We start from the raw sequence: 20303 nt of genomic DNA, 5'->3' as shown, positions 1-20303 counted from the left end.
CATGTTTGAGGGGAGGGGGGGGCCCAGGAAAACCGAAAAAAAAAAAACCACCCCTCACCACCTTACCCCTGATACGACTTGTTTGAACAGGTACAGCCCTGTTTATATGTGAAACTTGCCACCTGTTTATTGTCATCACAAGCTGAGAGAGGGACTCATCCCTCGATCACATGCCACTATGCATAGCTTTGCAGTGTAACCCAGCCAGTTGTGGGCTCAGCTACGTTGTCTAACGTTACATGAACACACACAACCTCTCATCGTACAACAAAAACCCAGTTCATTTTTACACACGTAAAAAACAACGCCGTTTTCTAGGTAGAGAGAAAGCTATACCAGCGATCAAGACAATTCACACACAGCACATGTCGCATCTCCAAATGTAGTGAAGCAACATACGTTTTGGAAAAAACATCGTTATTAACAAAACATTCAAAAGGGGAAGGAAAGAAGAGGGGGGAAATGTCCAATGGACCCTTACCTGCACCAATGCACGCAGGCTGAGAAGACCGCAACAGGCTGATCTCCACGTTGACGAAGGCCCTCGCTGGCGGGGCAAAAGAAGCTTGCTCCGGCGAGACGCCCCCCTCCAACAGCCGGTCATGATGCAGGGCCGACTACATCTTCTGTCAAAGATGACGTCGTAGTCAGAGTGCTATGGCCTGCTATTCTCACGGCTAATGTTCAACGGTGTAGCACAAGCCAACAGCTAACTCCAGGCTAACTGGTAGCATCAGGCTAACGTTCCCAGCCGAGCAAGCATACAGAGCTAGCGTCGTAGCTAAACAGCTAACTGGCTAACAGGTAGCTCAACCCAGCTAGGACGCAAGCTAAGAAGCTACCACCGAAACTGTACAATGTGAGAAAACAATATAGGCCAACACTCAGACAGCCGCTGTCTGTCCCTCTCCTCATCCGAAGAGAGAAGAGGAAAAGAAGTCAACACAGTCTTCAGAACGGTGATTATCAGACACAGCGGTGCCGGCACAAGTCCCTCATGGGCTGCAGCCGACTTGAGCGTGGAGGTATTCTCATAACGAAACACCAAACTCACCTCCCTCGCGCCGGGTGATTTTCATCTTGAAAAACGGGGCCGCACGGTGACAGAGGGGACCCGTTTGTCCAGAGATCCGGGGGATTGAACCGCAGATTCGGATACGGTCCCAGGTAACAAAGCTCCCGATGAGGAGCTCTTGTAACCAGAACCCTCTCCATGCCGCTAAGAGGCAGCAAAAAACGGTACCAGCCTGGAGCCGGCTTTCGTAAGTCGTGCAGCCATTCCCCCCATAGCAACACAACTGGCACTTGCATCTCAAAACCATAACCGCCTGGAGAGGCAGCTAGCCCTCACACGGCCGAGCGCCTCTCAAGCAAATTCCAACTGCAGAGCCGGAGGTAATACCTGTCCAACTGCAGAGCTAGAGGAATGCCGGCGGGGATTAGGCCAGCGACGCAAACGTAGCTCCTTCACTAAACGCAAGTGGTGTACACAGACACTTGATGGTGGTTAAAACAAGGAAGGAGCTGTTAGTATGGCCACACCCCTGCTTATGTAGAGGAGCGGATGGGGGTGTGGCCAGGCGAGTGGGTGTATATAGGTGCATGTGAAGATTTATTCAGTGCTAGTACTGATACAGGGATGTATTCCAGTAGACGCAGAGCGGAGCTATACGATACTATAACTATTAATTATGTTACCATCTGCAATAAAAAAATATATACATAATCTGTTTTATCTAATAAGATAACATTTTCAGTCTGTTCACCTCATTCCAATCATTCTTATTGCAGTAAAATGAGATTGTCAAGTTGCGCCAGTGTATCGATAACGCGCCGCAAGAGGAAGCACAACGATATATTGCAGTATAGATCTTTCGTCCGGCTCCTAATCAGATGACCCAAATGTAAAAAACTGACCTCTAGTAGTCTTTGGAATAAACAGACAAGTTGTTGCTGGGTATATCATATATATTTTGCATAACAGTGTATAACTGTATTTCTAATGCTCTTTTCTACACTAGTACTACAAAAGCGCTTTACAATGGAATGCATAAATGTTTCTCTGTACGAGAGGCCCCGGTGGGAGTCGCACCCCTAACCCTAACACTGTTAGTGCCATGCTCAGAGGGCCAAGCACTCTACCCACTGAGCTCCACACGACAATATCATCATAGTGCACCATGTATGGTTGGAAAAACAATGTACCAGTTGGCATATCTCTGTAGTTATAATGGAAGCTTCAGCCTTTAAGTGTTTTTTGCTCATCTGTGATCTTGTATTTTTGAATAGTCATGTGGTGGCCTTATTGCTGTGTGTCTTGGATTCGATAAAAAGAAAAAAGGAACCATGAATGTGTAACAGGCCAACAGAAAATACTTACCCAGTGACTAAGCGATTAGTTAGTCTCTTGTGACTATAGCCAGCGCTGACGTCCACCGGTCCGCCGGCGCCCAGGGCAGTGGCCTGAACGGTCAGCTGGTGGCAGGAGCAGGCCACACTGTGGGAACACACGTATATATATATATATAACCAGGGTTCCCACAAACATTGCAAAATGAAATTCAAGGACTTTTTAAGTACTTTTCCAGGCACTATTTATCATTTTCAAGGATGTCACTCGAAGGATACAATTCACTTTTAAATGCTGTTTTTTTAAAGCATCTTCTTGACCTGCTTGCCAGCTAGAGCATCGCATGCGAATAAATGAGGGAAAGCAGTTGGAGCGCGTGAGACAGCGACTCGTTTGATTAAAAAAATTAAAATAAAAAAATCTTGATTCAGAACAATTTGATCATGGATGAACAAAACATTCAATGCGAAAGGTTGATTTGAATTTCAAGGACGTTTTAAGCACCTTGTAAAACAATGGGCTGTTTTCAAGGAATTCCAGGCCTTGACTTTTTTTTGTAAAAAAAATCAAGCACTTTAAGCACTTCAAGGACCTTGTGCAAACCCTGATATACAACGCTACATGATGTTACATCAAGTATAAAGCCCCTCAGACACAGAGTCAACATTATAGAATAGAATAGAAATACTTTATTCACCCCAAGGGAAATTTGGCACTACAGATCGCTCACAGTAAACATTTAGGTAGACAAAAACAAAAGTCACGAATAGGAATAAGACTTAACACATTGACCGCCGGGGGTTGTGCCCATCTTATACCCCTCTCTGCCACCGTTAAAAGCCTATGGAGATGTTTACCTTCTTTGCAGGGCTATAACTTTTAAAATTGTATTGCTATATTGACATTACTATGGCCCATTCAACATCGATTATCTATCGTTCAGGATGTGGGAACGTTAATACTTTTTCATTCATACATTGTTGTGTTAATACCTTCGAGAATATAAGTATGTTTTTAATCTTTTCTGCTGTAATTCCAAAAACGCTAGTTATAGGCCCAAAATGCATATGATAGATTATCGATTGGCGTTTCTTTTCCATACACGCTATATTAAAAAATTCAAATGTATATGATCGGTATACATTATGCTTTATCATGCGTGGAGGAAGGGGGGGGGGGGGGGGGGGGGTCGTTTATAATTCCTTGATCATCAGTGACGGCTTTATGTAGTGTGGCTTGATATATTGATCAGATGGTTTGCAAACAAGGAAACGCACAATCGGGTTGAAAATAACGTTAGTATCCTCTTACAGTGCACCAATGATACTGGAGGAGAAAGATCCCAATTATTCGTCGGCGATCGCCTAGATCCATTTCCGGTTTGTATGGCGCAATAAACGCCGAAATCATATAGATTATTGCGTTATGGCAGCGATCCAAATGTACTATAGTGTCTGTCAGGAGTCCTGTAGCGAGATGTGACTGCCGGAGGAATTTCCACGACGCAACGATCACAACATCCGGTTTTGGCGAGAGTGTAACTCGCCCGACCATCCACCAGGCGGCGGTATTGAGCCGTTGCAGTCCGGTTGCCTTTAATATTCACGCGTCCCATCTAGAGTCCCGCTAGGGCATCGGGGGTTGGGTGGATGAATTATGAATGCCATGGCGAAAAAATTATATATTGATCTCAAAAACGCTGTACAGTGATCTTGGCGGTCAACGTATGGCGGGCAATAACGCTGAAAAGCGATTTTGGCGACCAATGTGTTAAGAATAAAATACGGTCCGGGATATACATTTTCTATGTTATGTATATACATTATAATATAAAACATACAGTAAAAAATACAGAAATATACAGTGTGTACAGTAAAAAAGGGTGGAATTGGGCGGCTAAGTGGTGCAGTGGGCAAGGCGCTCGCCACTAACGCAGGAGATGCTGGGTTCGAGCCCAGCTCTCGGCGTTGCTTCCGGCTTGGCTGGTCGTTCATACTAATACAATTGGCAGTATTAGGGGGTGGGAAAGCCGGTGGGTGGGGATCGGACGTTGTGGACAGCGACTCCTACAGGTCGGTTGGTGCGCCTGTACAGCAGAATTAGGAAGTATCGGGGGCAGCGTGAGCCTCCCACGTGCTACTCCTCGCCACTGAGAGATCGCGCTGTTCAGGTGAAAAGATGCAACGTGTACCGGAGGAGACACGTGATGCAAGGCTTGGTCCTCACTGCAGCCGACCAGTGGGAGGCATAGTCTAGCAACGTTCGAGACAGGGGAGGGTAGAATTGAAGGGAGAATTTGCAAGGCGAAATTGGGATGGGAGAAAAAAATTGAAAAAATAAGGAGAAAAAGTGGACAAAAAAAATAAAAAGGGTGGAATCAAACAAACACCAACATTCCAAAGTTTTGGTTCTTGTTTTTTCTAATTAGAATGTACTTTTTTCAGAACTTAAAAAAGGATATATAATATATACAGACACCTTGCACACACACCACACACTGACCCAAAACTGTTGTCCGTGTTTGTTGGGAGAATGTTATGCAAAGGGTCTGTAAGCGTCTCCATCAGATGAAAAAAAGAAATGGGGTGAATTGTTCAGAATTAAACCTTTTTGGGGGGGGGGTTTAACCGTAGACGCATTATCATACACAACGATCATTTCCACACACAAACACACACACACACACCTGTCCGTGCAGCCGTCGGCGCAGTCGCAGCCCACCATGAACTTGGGGCTGGTGTTGATGGAGACGCCGGCAGTCGCCACGCGCTCCCGGCTGTAGGTCACGATGGGCGGCCGGATGCTGTTGTGCTCGTTGATGCAGGAGACCTGCTGGGTCTCCTTGCCCTGCGACAGGTCGGGGATGTAGATCTTGGAGGGCAGCGCGTCGTGCGTGGTGTTGATGGACACGTGCGAGTCCAGGCAGAACATGTCCAGCTGCAGGAAGTCACAGCGGGTCTCGAAGAGGTAGTCCTGCACGGCGGCCATTGTGCCGAGGGGCAAGCCGCACGGCGAGCGGTAGAACTTGTCGGGGCCTGCGGATCCCTGGGGAGAAGAACGGGGGGGGGGGGGGGGGGTTATGAGAAGAGGAGAGGGTCTATGCCAATTTGCAATAAAGAAAGCCATTTTGCTGTAATTTGCAACTTAAAAACATTAAGTACAGTGTATATGGTTGCACAATAGTTTAACGTTGCACACATGCGCACACAGTGGTACAGAGGACCGACGATGATGCGTCTTCTTCTAAGCTGGCCAAGCTTTCGCAGCAAAAAAAAAAGTCAACTTAATTTACTTAATTTTCTTAACCACATGGTGGCGCTGGCACGTTGTCAGAGTGGCGCTGTGGCCCTATACCATTGTTTAGGGCAGGGGTGGGCAATTATTTTCCCCGGGGGGCCGAATGAGCAACTGAAAATATGTTGGAGGGCCGGGCCAAAATTCCAAACTCAATTATGCATAATATACATTTTATTTCTATATAAAAAGCAGTAAATGGCATTGTTTTGACCCCTGGTAAGAGTGTATGTTATTATTTGGCAATTAAAAGGTGAGGTTAGCTTTCAAAAATATCATTTATTCAAATAGAATCTATTTCCAAAATGATAAACAAAATGTCAAACATTAACAAAGGTCATGTATGAAAAAGTGCTATACAAATAAAGTTATTATTTTGAGTTTCATATACTATTGAAACAAGGATTTTCTTAGCTTTCTAAAGACATCACATCATCTTATAGCCAAAATAAACAAGACATGTCACTGAACTGTGTAAAGAAAAGTGTCCCAGTAGCCTTTTTTACTTTACATGCCTATATTAAACATTTAATGTTTTCAGAACTGTGCAAAAAAAAGAAGAAAAAAAAGATCAAGTGTCCCATTTCACTTGTTATATTTCCACATTTTAGTGTTCTTCAGCAATTTTTTTTTCATTCAGTGTGATAAATCCAGTCTCTGTTGAGCTTTAACAAGTCCATCAAAGTCAGGTTGCATGTCTGAGGTGGAGATGCGAAGCACAGCTGCCAGATGTTCATCAGTGAGAGAGGATCTGTACCTGGACTTGGTAAACGTCATGACTGAGAATGTCTGTTCACATATAGGTGGATCCAAAGAGAACCAACATCTTCTGAGCATGTCTCCTCATGTTTGGAAAGTTCTCCTCCTTGAGAGCAGAGTAGAACTCTAGCAGTGATGCTGACTTAAAGTGCTCTTTCAGTAGTGAATCAGACTGCAGGTCAATGAGTTCAAGCTGAACATCAGTGGGTGCACTATCAACACTGCAGGTAAAGGGAGAGGAAACCAGCTGCATTTCATCCTCAACCTTTTTGAAATCTTGAAAACGCCTTGAAAATTATCATGCAGTGCTCCCAACATGGATGAGTACCTGTGCCGGTGATCAGCTGATGGTTTTGACTTCTTTCAGGGTTTTCATGTGTTTGAGATTGTTGCTGCCTAGTTGCCTTGAAATTAATTGCAACTTTGTCATGAAGGCTTTCACATGGCTATGCATTTCATGAGCAAAAATGCCCTTGCCCTACAGTTGTGTGTTCAGTAGGGATGGGTACCGTTCACATTTGAACCGATACGGTACCGGTACCTGTGAATCGATACCGGTACCCAACGGTACCTTTTTTCTGTACTTTAGTCTCTAAAAATGTAATCTACCTACCTCAGTTGTGAAAAAAGAAATCCAAACTTCAAATAACCACACTTTCGACCGTTTTCGGCTTGCCCCGACTGCTTTGTTGTTGAATCAAGTTAAATCCTAGGTAAGCGTATATTGTGCGTGTGAACGTTGACATGAAAAGAATTTTTTTTTTTTTTTTTTTTTTTATTATCATGTAATCTTTCGCGGGACGGTCAGAATCATCCCGCGGGCCGTACAATGCCCAGGTCTGGTTTAGGGGAAGCCCTGGACACCAAGGGACCATCTGTTCACTAGATGAAGGGAGAAGGTTTACCTGCTCCAACCAACCCACACAAAACCATCCAGTGCTCTCAGGACAGGAGAGTCTTGAATAGACAGAGGAAACACTTCAGAGAAACTTGGTCCAAGGTAACATTAGAACCCTGGCTGTGTTAGTGCCTTGCTCTACACAATAAGCTGGGAACCGAACCCCTAACCCTGGCAGTGTTAGTGCCTTGCTCTACACATTGAGCTGGGAACGGGACCCATAACCCTGACAGTGTTAGTGCCTTGCTCTACCCATTGAGCTGGGAACTGGACCCCTAACCCTGGCAGCGTTAGTGCCTTGAAAAATAGTGTTAGAAAAATATGGACTATGCAATTGCACGTCATCATGTTCAGGTTCACCTGCATCTCTTAAATGGTTGGGGATTGAAAAGAATTACACCTCATCCTCAGAAGTGGTGACATCATCAATGGACTGCTACACAGAGAAGCATTCTGGGTTAACTCAATACAGTTGAACCATCTGGACTTAAAGGAACACACCAACATTTTGGGAAATTAGCTATCTTCTTCTCCAGAGAGAGACAAGAAGATAGATACCAGTTTCGGACATGACCGGTTAGCCTTCGGGAGAGGTGTTAGTTGGACAATGCCTAGGCTAACCGGTCATGTCGGCTTCCATTCATTGTGCTAAGCTAGGCTAACGTGCAGCCAGATAGCTTTCTACTGAACGCACAGAGAGGAAACTGGTATCTATCTTCTTGTCTCTCTCTGGAGAAGACGGTAAGCTAATTTCCCCAAATGTTGGTGTGTTCCTTTACAAGGGTCGGGCTAACGTCTGACTTGTTTTGAATGAAGCCAATATAAGATGCTACTTTGATACAGCATGTGGTTACTGATGTGATATGTCATAGTATTTGCATGCATTTGTTTTTTCTTTCCCGTCATTGGTAAAGTCATGACCCTGCCTATATGCAAAACGCCTGACCTTCCCTCCGTAATCCTTACATCTTATGCTGTTTTAGTCCCTAATTATGGGAGGGTATTTAAAAAAGCCAACAGCACCTGAGTACTGCTCAACTCTGAAGACACATCGAAACGCAAAGTATTTAACAGAAGCGCATTGCCCTATATATCCATGCACACTCCAGTGTTCCATTCTGGACTACGTCTCTCAGAGGTTTGTCCTCTATACCGGTTTTCATTATTCTTCACTTTTATACAGACAAAGGGACACTTTTGTATTAAATACATATTCTCTGTACAGCTCAGACAATAGGGCGACAGTCTGACAGTGTTTCTTAAAACAAAAGCCAAAGGGCCAGGAGATATGACATTTGGCCTCGTCCCCAGTTCTTGTGTGAGACATAAAGCCCCTAGACCAGGGGTCGGCAACCTGCAGCTCCGGAGCCGCATACGGCTCTTTAGCCAATCAGCTGCGGCTCCCTGGCCCAAAAAAAATTATATTATTCTTTTTTTTTTCATTTGAGATCGATGTCATACTGTGACACTGAAATGAAAAAATATTTCATCAACGAAAATATTTAGTCAACACAAATACGTATTTCATCAACTAAAATATACAGTACGTCACACCCCACGCCTCTCCCTGCCGTCTGCAAGTGGCTAATCTTGAGTTTCCGACCGCCCAGTAAGCTAACCATGGATAAATTCAAAAAAGGAAAGTCTGAGGAAAATAGAGGGTTTAATTCAGCGTGGACAGATACATTTGCTTTCACGCCTAACGATGCAGGCTTACCTGTATGCCTGATATGTGGTGCGAAATTTGCGAATGAAAATTTTACTTTTTATTTTATAGATGTTCCACAAATAAGGGAAGGACTCAAATATCCCTGAATAGTTCAGGGTTTTATTTCAAAGTCGGTCTACAGACACCAGTGTTTTGTCTCCTCTTGTGTTTTATTTAAAAATAAGTACACAGCCAGTATTTTTTCTCCTCTTCATAAGAGTTTGAGGTTTTCCTTTGTTATAACAGGTAAAAATCAACATTTTTCTTTTTGTTGCTTTATAATCCCATTAACACTTTGAATGCCGACGACGTGTATTGTCGTCTTATCATGCCCCCCGTTGAGTGCCGACGACGTGTATTGTCGTTTGATTTTTTTAATAGCGATCTGAATTCATATTTCATCAACAGAGTCTCCCGTTGGTACAGCAGACCCTCTAGGACAGGGGTCAGCAACCTTTTTGACATGGAGTGCCTGTTTGAAATATAGTTATAACTAGTGTGCCTCAACAATATTCCATGCATCGTAAATTTCTTTTCTTATAATCAGGTCTTTTTAATGATAATTTTTACATTATTACATCATTATTGTTATTATTAACCCTAAATCTGAGTTGGGGGGGGGGGGGGGGGAATGCAATGCAAACAAACAGCTGCATACAGTGCGACCATTTCACTCACATTTGCCCATTCATTTTTGGACACATCACACACCATCAGTGTGTGTACTGTACGTGTGCTGTCATAGCTCCACCTACAGGCCTAATGGAGAACACCAGGAGAACACCAGGATGTGAATGGAGGGTGAATGTGAGGTATATCGTGTAAATACGTTTTGATTGATCGCAAGACTACACTGTAAAAAAAAATAATAATAAGTTACCAGAACTTAAACATATTGAGTTCAGTTACTGTGCATTAAGGTTTTCAGTTTTCAATCCATAATAAGTTAACAGAAAAATAAGTACACAACCACATTATTTCAACCTAATAAAACTATGTTTATTGTCATTGTTTTAAGAACACAAGTTGACTTGGTAATACTCACATTTTGAGTAAAAAAATAGCTTTTAACATGTGCAATGTTCAATGAAATAGAAAAATTAATAATAAAATGTGTTGATTAATCCCACTGGTCACAATGGTGACCGTAATAATGTTTTTGTTATAATAATAATAATAAATCAAATTTATATAGCGCCTTTCATAGAACCCAAGGTCGCTTTACAATCAGGACAAAAAGTAGGGGGGGAGGGGGAAGAGGGGATGAGGGAAAGTAGGGGATAATGGACCTAATTTAATCTAAAACTAACTGATGGGGAAAGCCTTGGTGAAGAGGTGTGTTTTTAGAGCGGATTTGAAGGTGTCCAGGGTTGGGGCGTTGCGGATTTCGGGGGGGAGAGAGTTCCAGAGGGTAGGGGACGCCACGCTGAAGGCTCTGTCCCCAAAAGTCCGTAACCTGGTGCGAGGGATGGAGAGGAGACCTAGATCAGAGGATCGTAGGTTCCGGGATGGAGTGTACTGGTGGAGGAGATCAGACAGGTACCGGGGGGCGAGGGCATGGAGGGATTTGTAGGTGAGGAGCAGGAGTTTGAAGGTGATGCGGAACCTGACTGGAAGCCAGTGGAGATGGATGAGGGTGGGGGTGATGTGCTGCCAGGGCTTGGTGTGAGTGAGAACCCTGGCAGCTGAGTTCTGGACATACTGGAGCCTGTCCAGGGCTTTGCTGGGTACCCCGAACAGGACTCCATTACAGTAGTCCAACCGGGAGGTGACAAATGAGTGGATCAGGGTCTCCGCCACAGAGTCTGAGAGTGAGGGTCGGAGACGGGAGATGTTCCTGAGGTGGTAGAAGGCAGACTTGGTGACAGATTTGATGTGGGAGTGAAATGAAAGTGTGGAGTCAAGGGTGACGCCCAGGTTACGGACTTCGAGAGACGGGGAGATGGAACAGCCGTCAACGTGGAGGAGGAGATCTCCAACCTTCCCGAGCAGTGCCTTGGGGGCCACAACCATGAGCTCTGTCTTTTTGCTGTTGAGTTTAAGTAATTTGGTTGCCATCCAGGTTTTTATAGCGTGGAGGCAGTTGACTACAGACTGTGGGGGGAGCTGGGAGGATGGTGAGGTGCTGATGTAGAGCTGAGTATCATCTGCATAACAGTGAAAGTTGAGTCCGTGGTGACGTATAATCTGACCGAGGGGGAGCATGTAAATGGTGAATAGTAGGGGACCCAGCACAGAGCCCTGGGGGACACCGTGGTTGACTGGGGCCGGGGGGGAGGATGAGCCGCTGACGTTGACAAACTGAGATCTATTTGTGAGATATGAATGAAACCATGACAGAGCTGTAACGGTGATGCCTAGGTTGTCAGAGAGGCATTTGAGGAGGACTGAGTGGGATATTGTGTCGAACGCCGCGGAGAGGTCGAGAAGGATGAGGAGGCTGATGTGTCCGGAGTCTGCAGCAAGGAGGAGGTCATTAGTGATCTTGTTGAGGGCGGTCTCTGTGCTGTGATGTGCTCGGTAGGCTGACTGAAGGGGTTCGTAGAGCTCATGGTTGGACAGATGTTGATGAAGCTGGGCGGCGACTGCCCTTTCCAAGGTTTTGCTTAGGAAAGGAAGGTTGGAGATCGGCCGGTAGTTGTCCAGCACCTCAGGGTCCAAACCAGGCTTCTTTAGGATGGGAGTGATGGAGGCGGTTTTGAAACAGGAGGGAACTATTCCAGATGACAGAGAGGAGTTGATGATGTCCGTTATGATGGGGCAGAGGGTAGGAAGGCAGGCCTTGACCAGTACCGTAGGCATGGGGTCGAGGGAGCAGGTGGAATCTTTGGCTCTGGTAACCAGCTTCATGACCAGCAGAACATCCACTGGGGAGAAGGAGGAGAGAGAGCACTGGGGATGGAGGGATGTAGCTGGGAGCATGTAGTCCGGCGTCAGGGGTAAGTGAGGAGGGGAGGGGGCGGGCACCATGAGTTGTTGGTGGATGGAAGTCACTTTAGCCTGGAAAAAGTCCAGGAACTTAGAGCAGAGGTCAGGAGCATCAGTGTGGGAGGCAGTGAGAGGGCGGAGGAGACGATTTATGGTTGAGAAAAGCGATCTGGGGTTATTTTGCTGTGAGGTGATGAGGGTGGAGTAGTACGCGGTCCTAGTCTTGGAGAGAGCCTCTCTGTAGGACCTCACGTGGTCGACGAAGGCCAGACGGTGGACGGTGAGGCCAGATCGCCTGGAGAGTCGCTCCAGTCGTCGACCCACTCTTTTCATAGAGCGGAGGTCAGAGGTAAACCATGGGGCAGGGCGAGGAAAGGACACATTCCGGCTTCTGAGGGGCGCCAGAGAGTCCAGGCTGAGGGAGAGGGCGGCATTGTAACAGGCCGCTAAGGTGTCCGGGGAGGTATCGGAGGGAACCGGGGCCATGTGGGTAGTGATGAGGTCAGATAGGGCTGATGCACACACTGACTTGGTGTCCCTGAATGTGAGGGTGCGCGTTGGGCGCTGCCTGGGCAGGGGGATAGGGACAGTGAAAAGAATGGCATGGTGGTCAGATACCGCAAGGTCTAGACACTGCAGGTGGGAGGGGGGGTTACCGGTGGAGCAGACCAGATCCAGAGTGTGACCTTTGGAGTGGGTGGGGCCCTGGACATGCTGCGTGATGCTGAGGCAGTCCAGAAGCGACAGGAAATCAGCGGCAAAGTTGCAGTTGGTGGAGTCAACATGAATGTTGAAATCTCCAAGCAGATAGGTGGTCAGGGACCTGGAGCAGAAGGAGGACAGGAGCTCGGTTAGCTCTGACAGAAAGGTGGTGGAGGCTTTGGGGGGGCGGTAAATCAGGGCGAATTGAGGTTGAGGTTCAGGAGATCCGGAGAGAGAGAATGTAATGCATTCGAATGATGTGAGGTCAGGAGTGGGGATCTCTTTGACCTGGAAGTCTGTACGATGAATGACAGCCAGCCCGCCGCCACGGCCCGTGGAGCGCGGTTTCTGGAGGTAGATGTAACCGGGGGGTGTAGCTTGGTTTAGTGTGATGAAATCCTGTTTATTTTGCCATGTTTCAGTCAAACATAAAAAATCCAGTTTTCTTTCAGTGATGATATCATGGATGAGTAGTGCCTTGTTATTGAGGGAGCGAGTATTGAGCAGCATGAACGTGGCTGTGGAGGAGACAGGCAGAGTGGGAGGGGTGCTACTGTCTGAGCAGGCCAGGGGCTTCAGACAGCTGGTGCTCTGCAAGGCTCTGCAAATGTTACTGAATGATGTAGCAATGTATTTCCAGCTAAATTGAAATAATAAACAAATAAAGGGTCTCAATTAAATATGTGGTAGTAAAAAGAACCTGTGGGAGGATTTCAACAAGATAAATGCGACAACAGTGGAAAATATTTCACTATAATATTTCAAAGCAAAAAAAAAAAAAAAAAAAAATTATATATATATATATATATATATTTTTTTTTTTACTGCTGCCACCTGTGCCTATGAAAATGCCCCTGCGTGCCTATGCAGGCACGCGTGCCTAGGGTTGCCTACCCCTGCTCTAGGAGATCAGATGGGAAAATACCGCCCCCTATCGTCTATCCCTGTGTAACTGCAGGTCATTCGATTAGACTGCTGGATCCCTGTGGGGGGAGCCAACTGGCTCCACTGTGCTGGCAAGCCGGCTGATGAACATGGAAGTGATCGCGAGTTGGAATGCAGCGTGGAATATATATTTACAGCAGCCAATAATCAATCAATAAACGCGATCGATATTTGGAATGGCAATCAGGAATTGGAATAATCTTTTTGGAGAACATCTGATCTAAGGTAAGGAGTCTATGTTACCAGTTTTAGGATAATCAGAGCTGTATTCACTGAGATATCAGCATGTGCTGTGTATGTGTGTGTGTGTGATGTTGAGGAAATGAGAGAATAGATTTTTCAGCCCGCCTCTATAGCGTGCATAAGTACACATATACTATCGATAATCTAGCGTTTATTTGAAAACGATTCATAAATAGGCCGACAAATGACAACGTGTCTAGTGTATTCGAGAATATTCCAATAAATGCTGTTTATGGGGGAATCTTTCTATTTTCCCGGAAATTTTCGAGAGAACGATAGCTTTTCTAAATGCTATGAAAAGGATATGAACCGATTAAAAAACAATCCGTTTCGACAATGTTGACTGCAAACAAGTCATTGATAAGCGACGGGCAGATTAGACACATAGCCATAATTTAAAACATAGATTATGCGTTTTTAACGCTAACATTGAAGTGGATGATGGCATTCAAGGAGGTAAAAAGGTAAACAAGGCCGGCACTGATAGTGTTAATGCAACAAACTGTGTTCTATAAGTATAAAGTATAATAAATCGCAAATTACTTTGGGTATGCAATTGTCAGGCGTTTTATGCTAAATGTGGGGTATGCTTGGGGATATATAAAACGTTATACACTGTGTTATCTTCATTTTAAGGGTAAATAGGTTGTGCGGCTCCCTGAGCATTTTATTTTGTGGGACGGGGGAAAAGTGGCTCTTTTGATAGTAAAGGTTGCCGACCCCTGCCCTAGACCCATCTTCTGTTTTGATTTTCTCACTAGGGCATTTTTGTTTACCTTTCTTGTCAGATCTGTTATTAATTTGTCATCGTTTGACATCATGTCAACTTTGTACTTAATGGTAAGTCTGATCAGAGCTCTTTGTCACTTTCTGGTCAGATGCTTTGTGTGTACACAATTGTCTCCGATTGTAAACTGATCATATTATTTCTATGGCCATAGAAACAGATAAGAATTTCTAACAGTTAACTGTCATGGCTCATTTAAAATATTCCACAACAGAACCAATCAACCATGAAAACAACTGCTCTATCATTCATAAAAAAGGCGCACACACACACACTTTCAGGCTACGAGTACCTTGCCATCACTCCGTTTCGGAGAAATCATGCGGCGGAAACCGTAGAGATGGGGAACGAGCAGCGGGTTGCGTCCGCGATGCTGGTTCAAGCTGCCAGTAGGCCGGTTGCGGTCCAGGCAGCCTGGGCTGCAGCGGTGCGGGGTGTAGGTGACCTCCGAGTGTGGCTGCAACTCGTTGACCTTACCCTTGTTGAGGTGACTGGTAAGAAGCATGTGGGGTTACACACGTGGCGACAAAAACTCATCACAAATGAGAAACGGTACAGAATTCATAACCATATCATTCTCTTTATCACTAGCCTGCTTAATATAATGAGTTGGCACCTTCATGGTAACCTCCACCATCGGTGTGTGAATCAGGAAACATTTTAAATGTGAGGAAAAAAATGTGTAAAGCTCTTTGGATAAAAGCGCTATATAAATGGACCATTTACTTACAGTCTTCTCCAGAGTCAGACAAGAAGATGGATAACTATTTCCTCTCTGCACATTCATTAGGAAAGTATCCGGCTGCGTGCTAGCCTATACGGACCACTAGCCTAACTTAAGACTCCAGGAGAGGTGTTTTTAGCCTAGGCTAGCTGGTCTGTATCCGCTTCCGAGAGGAAATTGGTATCTCATCTTCTTGTCTGACCCCGGAGAAGACGGTAAAAACACATTTCCCATAATGTTGGCGAGTTCCTTTAATAATCTGTGAGTTTTTATAAATGTTTTTCTACTCTGGGTCAAAGCCATTTATATTTCCCTGAACAAAGAAAATACATTTACAATTCAATCTGTCCGATGTTGAAGTGATTACATGACCACATCTTTCTGTAAAAAAACAGACTTATAAGATAAGGCTGTCCCCGAAGCCTGTTTTTAGAATTCGAACTTCGTCAGGGTTTTACGAACGAACGTTCGAACCTTCATTTTTAATTAAAAAAAATTAAAAAAAATAAAAGTCTAATTTTTTTTTTTATATATCCTCAAACTAAATCCTCAATTTGAATAAAGTGATTAATCTGATTAAATTAGTCTCTTTTTTATTAAATCAACTTTCTTTAATGAATATAACGTTTTTTTTAATACTATAATATTAGTGTAGCCTAATCTTTATCTGCAACTGTGAAGAAAAACCACATTGGTTCAAACAGAATGAATAGACACATACATTTTTTTTTTTTTTTTTTTTGTTAGAAATAAAAAATTCAAAATGTTATTTAGAATTCGAATGTTAACATAACGAACGAACGTTCGAACATTCGGGCTCAGCCTTATCTGGAGACGATCTCTTCGACTATTGTGTTGATAAAACTGATATAAATAAATGAATGATCTGAGTTCTGCTGCTGCTCTTGCTACTGCCGAGAATGACATGTGCACCTGTTGGTGGGAAGAACATGGTCAAATTATTTGACTATGCAAAGGAAAAACCCTGAGGTGTTGGATCACATATCAAGCCCATAAAACATTCAGATTCATATTGCAAATGAAAACATGTACACTTCTTCATCTGAACAATTGTTAATCACACTTACTTTGATATCAGCGTCTGCTTGGTAGGGTTGGGAATGGTGACCTTGCTCGTTGCTGGTTTAGTGGTCGATGTGGAGCTGGTCTGGGAGGGTGCAGTAACATGGACCGTCTGTGTCGTTGACACTGAAAGATGGACAAGGCATTGGAACACAAAACACATTGCCCGCCCAAGTTACCACTCTAGGACTTTTAATAATTTTCAGTCCATACTAATCCTGCCTGGGCCTAATCGAAATCCGGAAGCGTCTTAGATGTAGCAACAAAACTTGGGCTTAGATAGTGATTTTGTCATCTTTGGGGTAGCCTTTCGGGGAGCCGAGCAACCACAGGCACTGCAGATGGTCATAAGGGAAGTCCTGGTGGAGGGTGACGATAACGTATTAATATACAGTAGTTTAAGAGAATATTCAGCCCCTTGGATTCTGGTATATAGAATTGTCATGGGCCATTTCAATTATTTTCACAGATAAATTCATTCAATTTAAAGGAGCACTTCACCCAAAAATGATCATGTGTATATAAATTATTAGCCCTGTGATGCTTTTCTTTTCTCTGCACATGTCTCCACAGTGAATGTATAATCCAAAAAAACAGTAGCTATACTTGATGAAATGAAGTTTAAATTCAATTGAATGCATGGGGCTTGACACAGTTTAACCAGAAATATATTTTTTGGGAATGCATGTTTTAACATATGACTGCAATCTCCAGTAACTCAGCAAGTATGGCCACAGTTTTTTGGATTCTACGTTCACTGTGGAGGTATGAAGAAAATAAATCATCATGAATTCAAGACATCACGGAGTGAGTAACGTTTTGGATGAAGTGTTCCTTTAACTCATTCAGCGCCATTACCCTCATCCCTGTAGTCCAGTGGTTCTCAAACTGTGGTACTGCTGGTGGTACTTTAAAAAAATATGTTTTTAATTATTATTTTTACAAATTTTTTATTTATTTTTTGTCAGGCCACTGAACTTAGAAGCAGGCCAGGCCAGTGTTTCTAGTTGCGGCGGCGCGATAGTTAAATACTCCTACTTTTCTGAAAAGAGTTGTTGTTAAATCTGACATTACAAAAAACAAAATTTCCATCAAAATCTGTGTTGTTGCTAATCATTGACAGATGCCTAGCCTGTAATAATCCCCCCCAGAAAAATTTACTTTGCATTTGATATATTGAAAATATTTTACTTTTTTTAACAATAATTTGTGATGCCATCACACAAACTGGCATTTAAAGGGTTACAATTCGAAAATGTATTGAATATGTGTTTTCTTTTTCTTTTTTACAATAATTTGTGATGCCCATCACAAACACTGGCATTTAAATGGTAGTTAAAAAAATTCCTGCACCAGAATGCAGTCTTTGTAACTAAATAATTACACACATCCCCGGCCGCGTCCTAAAAGTCTGTGCCGACCCAACTGGCCCCGGTATTCACTGACATCTTTAACCTGTCCTTAGAACAAGCTGTCATCCCCACCTGTCTGAAGAAGTCCACCATCATCCCTGTACCCAAAAAATCTACGCCCGCTTGCCTCAACGACTACCGCCCTGTAGCCCTCACCTCCATAGCCATAAAGTGCTTTGAGAAGCTAGTGAAGGGCTACATCTGTTCCTCCCTCCCCATCAACCTGGACCCCCTGCAATTTGCATACCGCCCTAACAGATCCACGGAGGATGCCATAGCCCATGTGCTGCACACAGCAGCATCACACCTGGACAAGAGGCAGGGGAACTATGTGAGAATGCTGTTCATTGACTACAGCTCAGCATTCAATACCATAGTCCCCTCCAAACTCATAGCCAAGCTCAGGGACCTGGGCTTGAACTATGACCTCTGCCAGTGGGTCTTGGACTGCCTGACGGGCAGACCCCAGGTGGTAAGAGCAGGCAACTGCACCTCCTCATCCATCACGCTCAACATAGGGGCCCCCCAGGGCTGTGTTCTGAGCCCCCTCCTCTACTCCCTGTACACACATGACTGCGTGGCACAGCGGAACAACAACACAATCATCAAATTTGCTGATGACAGTAGTGGTGGGCCTGATCTCTGCCAACGACGAGAGGGCCTACCTGGAAGAGGTAGAGAATCTGACAGTGGTGTCAGGAGAACTGCCTCTCCCTGAACGTCAGCAAAACAAAAGAGACGATTGTGGACTTCAGGAGGTCGGGGGTCAAGGACTACAGCCCCCTCAGCATCGACGGGGCACCGGTTGAGAGAGTGAACAGTTTCAAGTACCTCGGAGCCCACATATCCGAGGACTTGACATGGACCACACACATTGACAGTGTTGTGAAGAAGGCACGACAACGCCTCTACTTCCTCAGGCGCCTAAGGAAGTTCCAAGTCAGTCAGAAGATCCTTAGGAACTTCTACTCATGTACAATCGAGAGCATCCTGACTGGCAACATCACCTCCTGGTTTGGGAATAGCACTGCACAAGACCGTAGCAGACTACAAAGAGTGACACGTTCAGCCGAACGCACAATTGGAGGGGGGCTTCCCACCCTCCAGAACATTTACAACAAGCGGTGCAGAGGGAAGGCTAAGAGAATCATCAAGGACTCTAGCCACCCGAACAGCGATACCGGAGCCTTAAGGGGAGCACAGAAAGACTCAGAAGGAGCTTCTATCCCCAGGCCATCAGGCTGCTCAACGAACAATAAACACTATGCAGCAACCATCAAATGCACACAGCACACACACCCACACGCACACACTCACTTAAACAAACAACACACTGCAGCACCCACTCTCCACACTTTAGAACACCTAAACACACTTTACACTTTATATTTATTGGTAAAGGATTTTCACTACAACTCGCACACCTTACTGTAAATTGTACCTAAATTGTACCTCATCCCATTTCTGCTCTGCACTATATAGTATTGTATATTAGTACATTGCATAGTATATTGTATATTGTATGGTAACTCAGTTACTTCTATTCTGCATCGAACATTGTACATATGTCTATACTGAACACTGTGACCTCTATTTTTACTTCTATTTTACATGCTATACTATTTTATTTCATACTATCTTGTCTAACACAGTCTCTGGAGCGAAACAGTAAGAAGCATTTTGTATAAAAGTATTCTGTACTTCTGTATGACAACTATTAAAAAAACTTGAACTTGAACACTATATTTCCCAGACTGAATTATTTCCCCAGTCCGGCCCTGCTTATGCGAGTTGTCAATGGACAACAACATGCTCTGTGTGTGTGTGTGTGTGTGTGTGTGTGTGTGTGTGTGTGTGTGTGTGTGTGTGTGTGTGTGAGAGAGAATGAAGGACAATTGCTTGCTGTGTGAGAGAGAGAGACAGAGAGAGAGAGAATTAAGTACATTTGCTGAAATACAGTTCTTAATTTTCTCACTTGCTATGTGAGAATGTTAGTTATTATGTTCTCAATGCCCCTTGCATTGTATGAGTTGTGTGGAAGAGTTTGCTAGTTCTAGTGCTACCCCTTTGTACATTGTGGCTGTGTCTGACAAAAGTTAACAACAAATAATGGTATTAGGAATACATTTGCCTCCTGCGTGAACTGTGCATAGCTGAATACTGTATTTTAACGTTGGTCATATGGTGGTACTTGGAGAGCCAGCTACGTTCTCAGGTGGTACTTGGTGTAAAAAGTTTGAGAACCACTGCTGTAGTCAATGCGCCATCTTTCCATTGCCTATTTTCACTGTGGGTCAAGATGTTTGCAGAGCTATATCTATATTCTATATTATAGCTATGGAGACAATACTATGGCTCATTTGACAGTCACTATCTCTCGTCCAACATGTAAAGAATAAAAAAAATGTGCATGTATACCCCGTATATACGGGGAACATGTTATCCCGTGTTGAATATTGTATAGTTTCAG

At 44.2% G+C, this 20303-nt stretch overlaps 1 protein-coding gene across 2 annotated transcripts in view; it reads right to left on the bottom strand.

The window, feature by feature from the left end:
* setdb1a (SET domain bifurcated histone lysine methyltransferase 1a) overlaps positions 1 to 20303 on the bottom strand; it is a 127625-nt gene that overhangs the window by 33598 nt on the left and 73724 nt on the right. For both annotated transcript variants that reach the window (XR_014619557.1, XM_084312372.1), the window contains exons 10-13: positions 16427 to 16547; positions 14907 to 15105; positions 5037 to 5395; positions 2381 to 2497 (exon numbers count right to left, since the gene is read on the bottom strand). Coding sequence is in view for 1 of the 2 variants with exons in the window: in XM_084312372.1 (XP_084168498.1) it covers positions 2381 to 2497; positions 5037 to 5395; positions 14907 to 15105; positions 16427 to 16547 (796 nt within the window). In the remaining variant the exon portion in view is untranslated. The remainder of the gene's footprint in view (positions 1 to 2380; positions 2498 to 5036; positions 5396 to 14906; positions 15106 to 16426; positions 16548 to 20303) is intronic.

This window comes from Notolepis coatsorum (genome assembly GCF_963971535.1).
Source record: "Notolepis coatsorum genome assembly, chromosome: 4".
Taxonomy (NCBI): domain Eukaryota; kingdom Metazoa; phylum Chordata; class Actinopteri; order Aulopiformes; family Paralepididae; genus Notolepis; species Notolepis coatsorum.
The sequence above is the reverse complement of the archived record's forward strand: the minus strand, read 5'-3'. Positions and strand labels throughout refer to the sequence as shown.